Source organism: Bos indicus, chromosome 24 (genome assembly GCF_029378745.1).
Source record: "Bos indicus isolate NIAB-ARS_2022 breed Sahiwal x Tharparkar chromosome 24, NIAB-ARS_B.indTharparkar_mat_pri_1.0, whole genome shotgun sequence".
Classification (NCBI taxonomy): Eukaryota; Metazoa; Chordata; class Mammalia; order Artiodactyla; family Bovidae; genus Bos; species Bos indicus.
In genome coordinates, this window is record NC_091783.1 from 40,417,494 (window position 1) to 40,432,252 (window position 14,759).

Here is a 14,759-nt window from a genome sequence, read left to right on the forward strand (position 1 = left end):
TAGTTATCTCCACTTAGCTTCATACTCAGGGTGCAGGCTTAACTTTATTCCTCAAAAATTATTTTTAACAATTAACTTTTCCTGTGTCTGCTATAGGTGTTCCAGCAATAAACCAAAATTTTTAGAAAAATAAACATACTATCCATAACTTCTAATAGTATTCTTCGCAGACTTAACCTCTCTACCTCACAAATCACCTAAATGTATTTTTAAAACTTATTTATAACTCCAGGAATAGCCCATGAAGGCTACGGTGAGCAATACTTTCAAAAGGACTGCAGTGTCAAGCAATCTATCAATGAGCTATAGTTTTTAAATCCAAAAGATCTAGGAAACAAGGCTCTAATACCTTCTGTCAAAGGCCGCGTTGAAAGGGACAAGTTGGAAAGTGAAAAGTTGACAGGTGTACATGTGTATTAGTGATGCATTTAGCACCCAGCAGTGGGGATACTGAAGGAGGAGGAGAGAAGGAGGGCAGTGGAGGTGGAGATGGGAAGACTGTCTCTTGTTTTGTCAGGAAATAACTGGTACCTTCTTTATACCATTAGGAAGTGCTCAGGAGGAAGTAGGTTTTTATGAAGTAGCTCGCTTTTAAGAGTTACATGAAGAGACATCTAAGGGAAGACACTCAAGAAACTAAAAATAGTAGTTGCCTCAAAAGTAGGTGACTTAACCTTTTTCTATACACCTTTTGGGTTTTGTTTTTGTTTTTTCTAATGTTGTACCACGACCATGGATTACCTATTCAAAACTATTTTTGGACATTACTTGATTCATAAATAAAGATATTAATGTCAATGTGACTCAACAAGACAGGTGGCTATTAACCACCAGGAACATTGGCAAAGCAATGTAAATGGCAACCCGCTCCAGTATTCTTGCCTAGAAACTTCCATGGACAGAGGAGCCTGGCGGGCTTTACGGAGTCACAAAGAGTCAGACATGACTGAGCAACTGAGCATATTTGCAATGGACAGACACGAAGATGGGAATAAAACAGACCCCACCCTCAGGAAGTTCAGGTCAGGGGGTGAGACCGATCAGCCAGCCACTGGCTTAGCCACCAAGATAAGGACAACAATAGCAATGAGTGGCCAGAGCACCGGCAGTCCAGGGAAGGGCATGTCATAAATACTTCAGCAATGACGGGATCAGGAAGGTTTCTGCAGGGCTTAGGCCCCAAATGGGAGGCCTGTCCAGCACTGAACATCCCATGTCACTATGACCAGGGGCACGGAGGTCCCAGGTAACGCCCCTGAGCTCTGAGCCAGTGGATCCCAGACTCCTCCTCTGGTCCCATTGGATGCTCCAATGTCATTTTTTGTGTGTGCATTATGAGGAGTTTGGGAGGCGTTAGTCCTAGCCCCATAGGGTGGTGTTTCTAGAAAAATCATGATGGTGATGGTGCTGAGGAGGGAGAGCAGGGGAGGAGGGAGAGCCAGTGGGGGAACCATCACAACATTTCATGGGAAAGACAAACAGTTCCTGAGCCTTGTCAGCAGTGGAGACAAAATAACGGAGATGGATTACACAGGTTTTCAAGAAGTCAAGTCAATAGGTCTTAACACCCAAGTGAAGGTGGATCCAGGCTGGGGAGGATGCAGTGCAGGCGCCACAGGTAGACCGTCACCATGGACCACATGCCCGTGCTACTGACATACCCAACGCTGGGCCAACATTCTCCTGTGTTACTGCATCACATCAGTGCTCTCCATCTCACAAATCGGGAAGACTGACATCCAGAGACGCCGAGAAACTTAATCAACCTCACAGCTCATCAAAGCAACAGGGCTGGTGTTTGAATTCAAGTTGACTCCAAAACCAGACTCTAAATTTGAGACTATAGCGGAGAAGTGATAGTCTATATTTGCATGTAGTCATGTCCAAAATAGTAATAATGATGCTTAGATGGTGTTTATTGAGGGCTACCCCCAGGGTCAGGCATTGTTTTAAGCACTTTTCATTCCATCATGAACAGGCTTTCCAAGGAGGCACCATGACCACGCCCATTTACAGATGGCGAAACCGAAGCACAGGGAGGTTAAGTAACCTGCCCAAGTTCCCACAGCTTATAAAGCCAAAGAGTAAAACGTGTAAAGCTTAAAGGCATATCTTGTTATTCCCCCCATAAAACTTACTGTAGATGATAATGAGTACTTACATAACTTTATGAAAGAGGTATTCTAAAATTGTAGAATTGTGTCTCAAAGATGATTACCTTGAAATAGGTGGTCATGTAAACATGTCACAATACTGGTGATTCTAAGAGTGGCGCAAAGCACCAAGGAACAGCCTGTGTTTATTTCCTATCCTTGTTGCATTTGAATTCTCCATCATGCTATATTAACTACAGATGTCTGCTCTATATTTAACGTCTGGAAAAGTGGAAGAGAAAAAAGGAATGGGCCAAAGTCTGGGATACGTAGGAGGTGGGCATTGATGTTTTCATTACACAAATCATGTTTCCAACTGCTAAAATTAGTTTTTTTTTCTTGGCCCTTACTTGGGGAATATAGTTACAGTTTTTTTTCCTTGGCCCTTACTTGGGGAATACTTGGGGAATTCTTAGTTCTTGGGGAAGAAAAATGCACCTTTAAAAGCCATTCGGGTGCACACTTTGCTGGGCAGGCACATATATGCTCAATTTGAATACTACATCCTTTATGAGAATGAAGTAAATTTCCTCTAGTCATAGAAGAGAGTTTTTCCTTTATCCTTGGAATTGTCTACTTTTACTTAGAAAAGAAAAACAGTTCAAAACAAGATTTGATGAACTAACCTGTGAAGCAACTGTAATTCCATGTAATTGCCAGCTGTGGACTTAACATTATTGTTAGAAAGGTACCACCTAGTATTTTGCACTTCTAGGAATAGCTCACTTTACACAGGTTATTGGGTCACATATCATGAGATGTACAGTAGTTCAGTGTGTGCCTGAGCACTCAGTCGCGTCCAACTCTTTGGACCCCCATGGAGGGTAGCCTGCCAGCACCTCTGTCCATGGAATTTCCCAGGCAAGAATACTGGAGTGGTTTTCCATTCCCTCCTCCAGGGGATTTTCCCAACCCAGGGATAGAACTCTCTGTCTCCTGCATTGCCAGGGGATTCTTTACCACTGAGCCTCCAGAGAAGCTATGAAATAATAAAGGATTCTTAATAAGGGACTTCCCTGGTGGTCTAGTGGTTAAGACTTGGCCTTCCAATGCACGGGCTTCGGGTTCCAACCCTGGTTGGGGAATTAAGATCCCACATGCCTCTTGGCCAAAAAACCAAAACATAAAACATAAGCAATGTTGTAACAAATTCAAAAAAGACTTTAAAAATCGTCCACATGAAAAAAAAATCTTAAAAAAAAAAGAATTCCTAATAACCTAAAAGCTATTGGATGATTGTTCTAAATATATATATAAGTACCAGATAACTATCTCACTGATGATGCTAGTCAGAATTATTTTATTATTGTATTATGAGCTAATGATACTATTTCACTGGTCATTCATGCTATATATATGGGACCCCCAAATTGTATTTTAAAAAGTCAAACTCCCTCAAAGGCGCCTGTAAAGAGGGTGATGGTTGATGGGGTGGGGGTTGCAAATCTGGAAGGCAGTGTGACAGATTCAAAGGCCCTCCCGCTGTGGGTGGTTTTCCGTAGCATCTTAAAGCAGGAAAGCCCCACGGGGTCCCACTTTCTCCAAACACCATTCACAGCCGCCAAGGCCAAGTGCTGCGCCCGGAGAGGCGCGGAAAACATTCCGGGCATCTCCCTAGACCAGGACTTTCAATTCTTAGAACAATAAAGCTGAGTCCAGCTGCTCTCCCTCCAGCCTGTGGGAAACCAGGCTTTTCACTGTCAGCAATGCGAGAGAAAGGCGTTCAGCTTGCAGAGTCGCAGCCCGCTCTCCCGCAAGGCCGGCCCCTTTCTTTGCAGGCTAACTATGCAAATTCCCTGCATCCCTGCCCGGCCGCGCGCGGAGAGGACGCGCAGCCATTCAAAGCCCGGTCGCCCGCTCCGGTCCAGCGCGTCCCCCGCGAATGCGCCCGGGAAAGGGACAGTCCCCTGGCTGCAGGGAGCACAGCTGGGCACGAGGCCAAACACGCATCTTTCCCACGCGGGTGCTGTGCGCTCCGCCTCCCTACTTTTGACCTGTTCCTTCCTGAGTTTTGAATAACACGTGTATCTTTGGGAGTGTGCCGGGGGTCACGGGTTGCATGCATAGACGTTTTCAAGAAATATTCGTGACCTCCTAGCCAACAAGCGGCGCCCTGAAGGATTAGTCTCTGGGGAAAGCGGGGCACGAGTGTCCGCAGAAAGGGGAGGAGGGCTTCTCGTCCTCCCGGGCAGTGACAGACGCTTTGAAAGTTGGCCGCGGATCTCTGTTCTTGGCCAACCCTGCCCCGCGAGGTTGCCAGGCATCCGAGCCCGCGCTCCCTCACCTCTAAGTGACCGCGGTCTACTCTGGGCGCGGAACAGCCGGTTCGGCCACCTCGGGGCCTGCACCCAGCGTGGCTGGTAGGCGCCCGCGGCGGGTCCCCAAGCCTGCACCTCCCCGTGCGCTTCCCGCGCGCCCACCCTCCGTGAGTGGCCCGGGGACCCTCCCCCCCCCGCCCCCCCGCGATTTTGCCGGGTCTCGGACCACCGGCTTTCTGCCGCCTGACGGTAAGCGTGCTCCGCGGACGCCTTTCCCATTCATTCCCCGCCCGCCTGCCCGCCGCGGCCCGGACCGACAGCCAGGCCCGCGCGGCTCTCTACTGGGGCCCCCGGGTCGCCAAGGCAGACCCGGGGACTCAGAGCCCGAGGCGCCGAGGAGGGGGCCGATTCCGTCTGGAGTGCGCCCCCACCCCTCTCCCGCCTGCCCGGCGACCTTTCCAGGGGCCGCGCGGGAGACCCATGTGTCGGATCCCCGGCCGGGGGTGAAGGCGGTATGCGCGCACCGACCTTGGCGCGGCCAGGCGTGGGGCTTTGTCCCGCAGCCCCCCGCCGCCTGGGGACCCAGACGCGACCCGGGCTCACCTCTCTGCTGGCCCTGGGCGGAGACCCAGAGCAGCGAGGCCAGGAGCGCCAGCCCCGCGCCGCCGTCACGCATCTCGCCGCCGCGCTCGGGTGAAAGCCGCGACCGCGCGCGGGGACTCAGCCGAGGGCGAGACTGCGCTGCCCGCCGGCCCCTCGGACACACCCCCGCCTACCTCCGCGGCTCCCGGCCCCGCCCACCGCCCTCAGCCCGCGCGGGAGACCCTCCCCCCTCCCCGGAGACCCCTCCCAGCGGAGACCTCCCCAGATCCGGGACCCCTCCCCCCGAGACCCCTCCCCACATAGACTCTCTCCCTAAAGGCCTACCCGCCCCCTCACATAGGTCCCCTCTCTCGCACGAGGGGGAACAGCCTGAGCCATCCCCAACTCCGGGGTGAGGGTCGCCCCGCCGCCGCGAGCTCCGAGTTGGGGGGGGCAGACGGAGAAAGTGACTGGAGGAGGAGCGGGGGTGGGGGCAGATCTGCCGGCCTGGGCGGTAGATTCCGAGAAAGTATTCACCCTGCTGACCCTCACCGCCCCGCGGGGGCCGTACGGCCGACCCCGAAGCCGGGACCCCAGAGCAGCCGCCACGGAGACCGCCGCACGCGGGGCGGGGGGTCGGGCTCGCCCCCAGGATGGGACCCCTGGCTCACCGACCCGCATCTCTGGCCCCCAAGGGGTGGCCTGGGCCTCCCAGGAAGGGACTGGGGCTCGTAGCTACCAGCTTACCCCCTCTGCTGTTGGCAGAGGGTTTTGTGAAGCCTTTTCTAAAAAGGAGTAGTAATTCGCTTCCCACTTTGTCTAAAACAAGAAAGGTCGCTTGGATTTAATTATCATTCGCATTTGAGAAGATCTTATGGGGGAGCGGGGAGAAGGGAGTTCAGTCTTAATAGGATATCTCAACTGCTTTGTTCTTTTTTAAAAAATACATCTGGTCCCTGTTAAAGAATTTTTAATTTCCTCTGATTTTTTTTTCTATTGAAAGTATTCATAATACTTTGTAGATCTTACTTTCTCACAATATAAACAGGCGAGATAAAGTAAGTGACTTATTAAGGCCCACGCTCTCATAAATGTCTTTGTTCTTTTTTTGCCTGATAGGGAGATAGTTATATTTCAGTTGTGTCAATCAATGTGACAACCTTACCAATTCTAGTTTTTCTCAAGACATTTCCTTCAACGTTTAATAAATAAAATATCATTATAATATTAGCAATTATTATTACTTTTAAACATAGAAATACAGAACAAGAGAGTAGAATTTGGCCCTTTATAAAGGATGCAATATAGTTGGATGAGAAGGTAGTCAACTCAAGACTAAATTTAAAACACAGAGATTCTTAACTATTAAAGCATTGAAGTAGTAAACTATTAAGTATTTAAGTAACGAATCAGTGATTAAGTTCAGTGTTTAGCAAGTGATCAAGTATTAAGCATTTAATATTAAAAGATAGAATTATAAGTATTTCTGCACCAAAATACCTTTGCATGCACATTATACATGGGCAGATACATCTTTTTGAGTCTTAAGAGCATCCATGCTGATTAGCTGGTGTGATCTTCCCAATTCTGAAAGGCAGCAGTTAGTTTCAGGAGGTTAAGGTCTCAAAGTCAGCAAACGTCTGGTGTAGAGCCAGCCCTCAGAGCTGATTTCTGGTCCAGAGTTCTCTGACTGCTGCACTGAGACCCTGGAGGATGAACTGAAAGACAACAGCAGAATCACATCTGTACCCCCATATCCTGGGTACCTAGAAGTTCCGTCTGGACTTCAGACCCTATCTTTGAACTGCAGACAGGGAACTTGGGCTCCTGATTTAGAGAAACAAAGGGTCAGCACATTTGAGGAGTGAATAGGAAGTATCCAAAGTCACCAAGTTGGCTCAATTTGTCCCTGCTCAAAATTAAGCAAAAAGATTTCAGTGAAAGAAGAATTTCAGAAGCCACTGTAATGAACAAGCTTGGGTAAGTCTGAATAGAAAAAATGTCACAATTCCCCTTCACTACCAGTTTCCCATTCTTCAGCAAGTTTCAGTTCGGTTCAGTTGCTCAGTCGAGTCCGACTCTTTGTGACACCATGGACTGCAGCACACCAGGCTTCCCTGTCCATCACCAACTCCCAGAGTCCACCCAAACCCATGTCCGTTGAGTCGGTGATGCTATCCAACCATCTCATCCTCCATCGTCCCCTTCTCTTCCTGCCTTCAATCTTTGCCAGCATCAGCGTCTTTTCTAGTTAGTCAGTTCTTCTCGTTGACTGGCCAAAGTATTGGAGTTTCAGCTTTAGCATCAGTCCTTCCAATGAATATTCAGGACTGATTTCCTTTAGGATGGACTGGTTTGATCTCCTTGCTGTCCAAGGGACTCTCAAGAGTCTTCTCCAACACCACAGTTCAAAAGCATCAATTCTTAGGTGCTCAGCTTTCTTTATAGTTCAACTCTCACATCCATACATGACTACTGGAAAAACTATAGCCTTGACTAGACAGACCTTTGTTGTCAAAGCAATGTCTCTGCTTTTTAATATGCTGTCTAAGTTGGTTGTAGCTTTTCCTCCAAGGAGCAAGCATCTTTTAATTTCATGGCTATAGTCACCATCTGCACTGCTCTTGGAGCCCAAAAAAGCAAAGTCTGTCACTGTTTCCACTGTTTGCCCATCTATTTGCCATGAAGTGATTGGGACCAGATGCCATGATCTTAGTTTTCTGAATGTTGAGTTTTAAGCCAACTTTTTCACTCTCCTCTTTCACTTTCATCAAAAGGCTCTTTAGCCTCTTTAGCCACTTTCATCAAGAGCTCAGCAGACTTGGAAATATCTAAATTAGCTACAGCACCATGGAAGGTCAAGGGTGGCCTGTTCAAGGTGAAAATGATGTAAGAATGTTCATGGTTTGTGAGAAAGCAGAAATTCAGCTCAGCAAGGCACACAAAGATGCTGCCTCCAATGTCACCTGTAAATAAATGAGCAACGAAAATGCCTAAACGCTAAGCAAGAGTTAACTGGTTAATAATTTATAGTAAATCACATGAAAAGCTGTTAGGTACCCATTTTTAAAGTATGAGACTTAAAAGTTACCAAAATACACTGAAAGTAATAAAAGCAAAATTCCAGTTAATATGGGAGTCCTGGTTGTAATTATATAAAATAAGCGCATGTATAAACAAGATACTAGAAGGCAGGATGCAGAAGAAAATAGTTGTGTTCAGCTGATAAGAGTGCAAGGGGTGGGTGGGGGGTGGATATTTGCATGATAAAGAACTTGGGCCAGCCTCAGAGACGGCTCCCATTCTTCCCCCTCACTTTCTAGAAATGATATCTTGGGCAAGTTTCCTCATCCGTAATGTAGGAATAATAATAGTTCCAACTTCATGCATTCAACAAATATTTTTTTAGTCCCTGTTAGGTACCAGGTTCTATGGCTTCACCTTTAAACAAGACAAGTTCTCATCTCTGTGGAACATTGTCTGGCAGTTAAGGCAGGGAAAAATGTAAGCTAAAATCATAAATTTAATAAGTTTATTAAAGGGTCACTGAGATAAGGAATTCGAGACCAAGCCTTGATCTGGCAGTTTGGGAAGGTTTTGCTGAGAAACTTATTCATAAGGATTCAATGAGCCAATGTCTGTCAGTTACCAGCACTCTACCTAGCTTATGGTAAATGCTCAATAAAGATGAATTATTATTTCAATTTTTCTATACTACAACTATATTTTTCAATTAAAAGAAGAAAAAACCCAGCTTGATTATGAACATTTTCAGAAACAAGAGTTCAGGCAGAGAGGGATGGGCCACATCAGAGCTTTCAAAACTGCTTGGGGGATCATGTTAAAATGCTGATTCCAGTGTAGTAGGGCTGCAGTTGGAGGCTGAATTTCTGTACCTCTAACAAACTCCTAGGTGACGCTCATGCTGCTTGCTGGTAGGCAGAGTGCACCTTGAACAGAAGTTCCTGGCTTGCTTGTCCTTGATCTTGCCTGCACATTGGAATCGATGGAGAAGTTTGAAAAGATACTAATGTTTGTTTCTATCCCCCAAGATTCAGATTCAGTTGGTACGGGGAGGAGTCTGGACTAAGGCTCTCCAGGTGAGCCCAACATGCAACAACATTGGAGACACCCTGGACTAGACTGGATGGTTCCTAGGGAGAAGATGACCTGGGTCTAGTCATGGCTGGGCATGCTGCAGGAGCCAGTCTCAGAGAAGTATGATCACAGACAAGAAAAGGAAGCGTAGCCTGGCAGATGTTTTCCTGCAAGGACAGACAGCCACGTGGCAGGAACCCAGCCAGTGATGCCCAGAACATGGGCTAGGACCGTTTCTCTGGGAGGTTGGGGTAAGCAAGGCTGTCCTTTAGTTCTAAAGGGATTGAGATCCCAGGCAGAGACTAGGACACAGAAACATCATACCAGGATCCAGGCATCAAGCTGGAGTATAAAGTGGGGGATGTGATTCTAGGAAAGAGGTAAGAGGTTGGTCACTAAAATTGGGTTAGGGTTTCAGAGTCTGGGCCAGGACAAAGCTAAAGAGGCTGAGTATAAACTAAGCTGCTTAAAGTCCCATGGCAGAAATAAGGTGATTTAGAGACTAAGCCTTCAGTAAGAGTGAGAGGTGGATGGTCCAGTAGACAGAGTAGGCAGATTAGGGATGGAGGCAGAATAGTGTCACCCCAGAGATGTTGGAGAAGTCTCTTGAGAGTCCCTTGGACTGCAAAGAGATCAAATCAGTCAATCCTAAAGGAAATCAACCCTGAACATTCATTGGAAGGACTGATGCTGAAGCTGAAGCTCCAATACTTTGCCACCTGATGCAAAGAGCCAACTCATTGGAAAAGACCCTGATGATGGAAAAGATTGAGGGCAGGAAAAGAAGGGGGCAACAGAGGATGAGATGGTTGGATGGCGTCACCAACTCAATGGACATGAGTCTGAGCAAGCTCTAGGAGATGGTGAATGACAGGGAAGCCTGGTGTGCTGCAGTCCTTAGGGTCCCAGTGTCAGATACAAGTGAGCCACTGAACAACAATAGAGATGTGCCTGTCCTGATGGCTGGGTCCTGGGAGTACGTTGTGCATGAAAAGTCTCAGATGTGATTAAGTGAGGATTTTTACAATAACTTTATTTATTCATTCATAGCCCCAAACTGGAACCAAGCCACGTGTCCATCACCAGAAGAATGGATTCTAAAATATCAAATATTTTGGGACTTCCCTGGCAGACCAGTGATTAAGGCTTCACCTGCCAACGCGGGGGTACAAGTTCGATCCCTGGTCAGGAAGTTAATATCCCACAGGTCTCTTGGCCAAAATACCAAAACATAGAACAGAAGCAACATTTTAACAATTCAATAAAGACTTTTAAAAAATTAAAATAAAATGTTGGATGGAATGTTTGCAATGGAATAACTTGGCAATAAGACAGAATGAACCACTGACTCACGCAGCATGAAAGAATTTGAAAAATGTTCAAGCTGGTTTTAGAAAAGGCAGAGGAACCAGAGACCAAACTGCCAACATCCGCTGGATCATCGAAAAAGCAAGAGAGTTCCAGAAAAACATCTATTTCTGCTTTATTGACTATGCCAAAGCCTTTGACTGTGTGGATCACAATAAACTGTGGAAAATTCTGATAGAGATGGGAATACCAGACCACCTGATCTGCCTCTTGAGAAACATGTATGCAGGTCAGGAAGCAACAGTTAGAACTGGACATGGAACAACAGACTGGTTCCAAATAGGAAAAGGAGTACGTCAAGGCTATATATTGTCACCCTGCTTATTTAACTTATATGCAGAGTACATCATGAGAAATGCTAGGCTGGAAGAAGCACAGGCTGGAATCAAGATTGCCAGGAGAAATATCAATAACCTCAAATATGCAGATGACACCAGCCTTATGGCAGAAAGTGAAGAGGAACTCAAAAGCCTCTTGATGAAAGTGAAAGAGGAGAGTGAAAAAGTTGGCTTAAAGCTCAACATTCAGAAAACATAAGATCATGGCATCCAGTCCCATCACTTCATGGCAAATAGCTGGGGAAACAGTGGAAACAGTGTCAGACTTTATTTTTCTGGGCTCCAAAATCACTGCAGATGGTGATTGCAGCCATGAAATTAAAAGATGCTTACTCCTTGGGAGGAAAGTTATTACCAACCTAGACAGCATATTAAAAAGCAGAGATATTACTTTGTCAACAAAGGTCTATCTAGTCAAGGCTATGGTTTTTCCAGTAGTCATGTATGGATGTGAGAGTTGGACTATAAAGAAGGCTGAATGCTGAAGAATTGATGCTTTTGAACTGTGGTGTTGGAGAAGACTCTTGAGAGTCCCTTGGACTGCAAGGAGATCCAACCAGTCCATTCTAAAGGAGATTAGTCCTGGGTGTTCATTGGTAGGACTGATGCTAAAGCTGAAACTCCAATACTTTGGCCACCTGATACAAAGAGCTGATTCATTTAAAAAGACCCTGATGCTGGGAAAGATTGAAGGGAGGAGGAGAAGGGGACAACAGAGGATGAGATGGTTGGATGGCATCACCGACTCAATGGACATGGGTTTAGGTGGACTCCGGGAGTTGGTGATGGACAGGGAGGCCTGGCCCTGCTGCGGTTCATGGGGTCACAAAGAGTCGGACACGACTGAGCGACTGAACTGAACTGATACTAAGTGAAAGAAGCCAGACACAAAAGAGTCAATTTCTGTGACATTTATCAACAGACAAAACTAATCAAAGGAAAACAATGGTTGCCTATGGAGAGAGTAAAGATTGACTGGAAAAAGACAAAAAAGGAGTCTGTGGTCATAGAAATGTTCTGTATCCTGATTGGCATGTTGGTTTTATGGCTACAAACCTCTACCAAAATTCATTCTGTTATGCAGATTTAGGATCCATGCATTTCTCTGTATAAATAAGGATCTTGAGATGAGGCGATTTTTATCAATTTTTCTGGCTGAGCCCAGAGTAGTCCCAGAAGTCCTTGGGAGTGAAATAGGGGGGACAAGAGAGTCAGAGAAATTCAGTGTGACAGAAACCCACTCTGCCAAAGATGACTTTGAAAGACAGGGGAATGGGACCATGAGTCCAGGAATTCGAGAGGCTTTGAGAGGCTGGAATACTTTCTAGAGGCTCCAAATCTTTGGCCACCTGATGTGAAGGGCTGACTCACTAGAAAAGACCCTGATGCTGGGAAAGATTGAAGGCAAAAGGAGACGGGGACAACAGAGGATGAGATGGTTCGATAGCATCACTGGATCAATGGACACGAGTTTGGGCAAACTTCGGGAGAAGGTCAGTGCTTTAACAGTTTCTTAAAACACAGTGTTTTAAATTTGCAAATCTGAGTTTTCAAAGCATAACTTAAAAAATACATTTAAATAGACTTTTCACAGCAATCTCATACACAAAAAATCATGGTTAAAAATAAAAATACAGGAACAAATTCCAGTTCCCACATTTACTTGACTGAGTGAGCTTTGGGACATTAGTTAAGTTTCTTGACCTTTGTCTCCTCATCTGTAAAATGGGGACATGTGGAAGACCTACATCAAAAGATGAGAAGCAAGGTTCTTAGCAGAGTGCCCAGTATCAAATAAGTATCCAATAATTATTTTCTTCAATTACTGTGTTCACCACCATCATCAGAAGATTAGGAAGCAATGGTGTGCAGCTGTTGTCATGAAGATGGGCCAGTTTGTCAGCACAGGTTTATAAAAGGCCGTTGGACACATGTGAAGAGATAAACCATTATTTATCTTCTTATTTACATGGAAGACACAGAGATGACTCCAAGGGGAAAGGCAAGCTAGAAGAAAATATCTTCCTGAAAGCCAAGTAGTAGAAAGACATTAATGGAAAATAGTGACCAGTACAGCAAAACCCAAAGAGAATCTGTTTTTCAAAAAATTTGGCAGAGCATTGGTCATTAGAGAACTTTGCAAGTATCTTTTTTCCCTCACAGAGGAAGAGGAAGCCAAATTGGTGTGGGGGGTGTCTGGGAGACAGCTGTTCACAAGGACATGTAAACAACATTTGTCCCCCAGACTCCGCGGGATGTCTTTGCCTGCTGGATATTTGTAACAACAAAACCTCCAACAGGAAAGTTAGATTTGGAAATCAAGGTTAGCAGCACACGTGACTTGGTAAAGCTGGACACAAATTATCTGAAAATTAGGAAATAGATGTCCGTTTCTTGTAAAATGTATTTTATTGCAGTATAGTTGGTTTACAATGTTGTGTTAATTTCTGCTATATAGCACAGTGACTCGGTTATACATGTAGATATATTCTTTTTCATATTCTTTTCCCTTATGTCTTATCACAGGATGTTGAGTATTGTTCCCTGTCCTGTACAGTAAGATTTTGTTTATCCATCCTGTATGTAATAATTTTCATCAGGAAACATTGTTTATGAAGATACTTGTCATGTGTCATTTTCATCTGCCCTAGTTTGGGAGAAGATGCTTATAAACCATCACCGTTATGTTGCTTCCTTCTGTTTTTATTAAGTTCTCCTCCTGTTCACCCCATGTGGAGGCAGATATTCTTGAATATTCTGCACTTTCCATTCCCAAAGCCTTTCTTTTCTCCTTGTTTACCCCCAGATCCTCATCTTTGCTCATTTTGTCACAACCCCTACATACCTTTCATCAGGAAGCCAGTGGATAGTCAAATGACTTAAGACACCTTGCAGTGATCTGGCAGCAGAGACGATCTTCACATTTAGGAAGACGCCGATACTAAGAAATAGGATTTGTGGTGAAACAGATATTATCCTTTCATTAAAAGATCCTTTATAGAATTCAGGAAGTAGTTAATTCTGGTCATTGTAGTAGTTAATTCAATGCCGTATACTAATTACAATTGTGTTTCTGGACAACATGAGCTATTTGACTCTGGGACAGATTACTTACCTTCTCTGAGCCTCAGTGTTTCTTCTCTGTAAAATCTGGAAATCAATATAGACCACCAGACATAATTACTACCTATAATGACAGCAATAGTAATAACAGCTACCAGGTGTTAAAGAATCTTGAAAGGAGACATTACATCTGTGTTCACAGGTGTTATGCTTCAATTTCTGTTCTAGGACTGCATCATGGCCGCTGAACAAGACTGGAGAACTACACCGACCAGGATCTCTTCAACCCATGCCCACAGTCATTAAAGTTGACCTTCAGGATTGCCCAGCAATCTCAGGACCTGCTGGAAACTGTTCACATCCCACTGACTGATCCCATCTTTTCAGGGCTCAGCTGCATTTCCCTCTGGCTAGGATGCCCATCATCTCTGCCTTTTTCCTCTCGTTGAACTCCTAGCCATCCTTCAAGACCCAACTCAAACATCCGCTCCCGCAGGTAGCCTTCTGTGATTGCTTCAGTGCTTGCAGACTGATTGCTCCTTTGTGCCACCAACGTACTTTGTAATGCAATCTCCATTTTAACGGATCTGTAAATTTTATTAACTTATTTTTCACATTAAACAACGAATTCTTGCCCCTCTTGTTTTATTTTCTCTTAACACTTGCCATAGTGTCTGAAATTAAACAAATACTTGTTGAAAATGACAATGATGTTGATGCATTCAACACTATGTAATAATGCTGGTGCAGTTCTTGCATTATTCTGACATGTCATATAAACCATCTCAAAGTTTTCTAAACATCCCCAGGTGGCAAAAGGCAATGTGAGCTACTGGGGCTAAAAGAGCTCTCAGTTACAAGCAATGCAAGCTGACTCTGGCCACCTTAAAGAGGGCAAG

At 45.4% G+C, this 14,759-nt stretch overlaps 1 protein-coding gene and 1 long non-coding RNA gene across 3 annotated transcripts in view; one reads left to right on the forward strand and one right to left on the reverse strand.

Moving 5' to 3' along the window:
* The window catches only part of LAMA1 (laminin subunit alpha 1), a 125,361-nt gene extending 120,213 nt beyond the window's left edge, over positions 1–5,148 (reverse strand). For both annotated transcript variants that reach the window (XM_070778924.1, XM_070778923.1), the window contains exon 1: positions 5,015–5,148. In XM_070778924.1, coding sequence (XP_070635025.1) covers positions 5,015–5,087 — 73 coding nt within the window. In that variant the 5' untranslated portion in view covers positions 5,088–5,148. The remainder of the gene's footprint in view (positions 1–5,014) is intronic.
* LOC139179451 (uncharacterized) lies at positions 4,050–14,496 on the forward strand. Its single transcript, XR_011563824.1, has 2 exons — positions 4,050–4,660; positions 14,089–14,496. It is a non-coding gene; the product is annotated as an uncharacterized lncRNA (long non-coding RNA).
* The last annotated feature ends 263 nt before the right edge of the window (positions 14,497–14,759 follow it).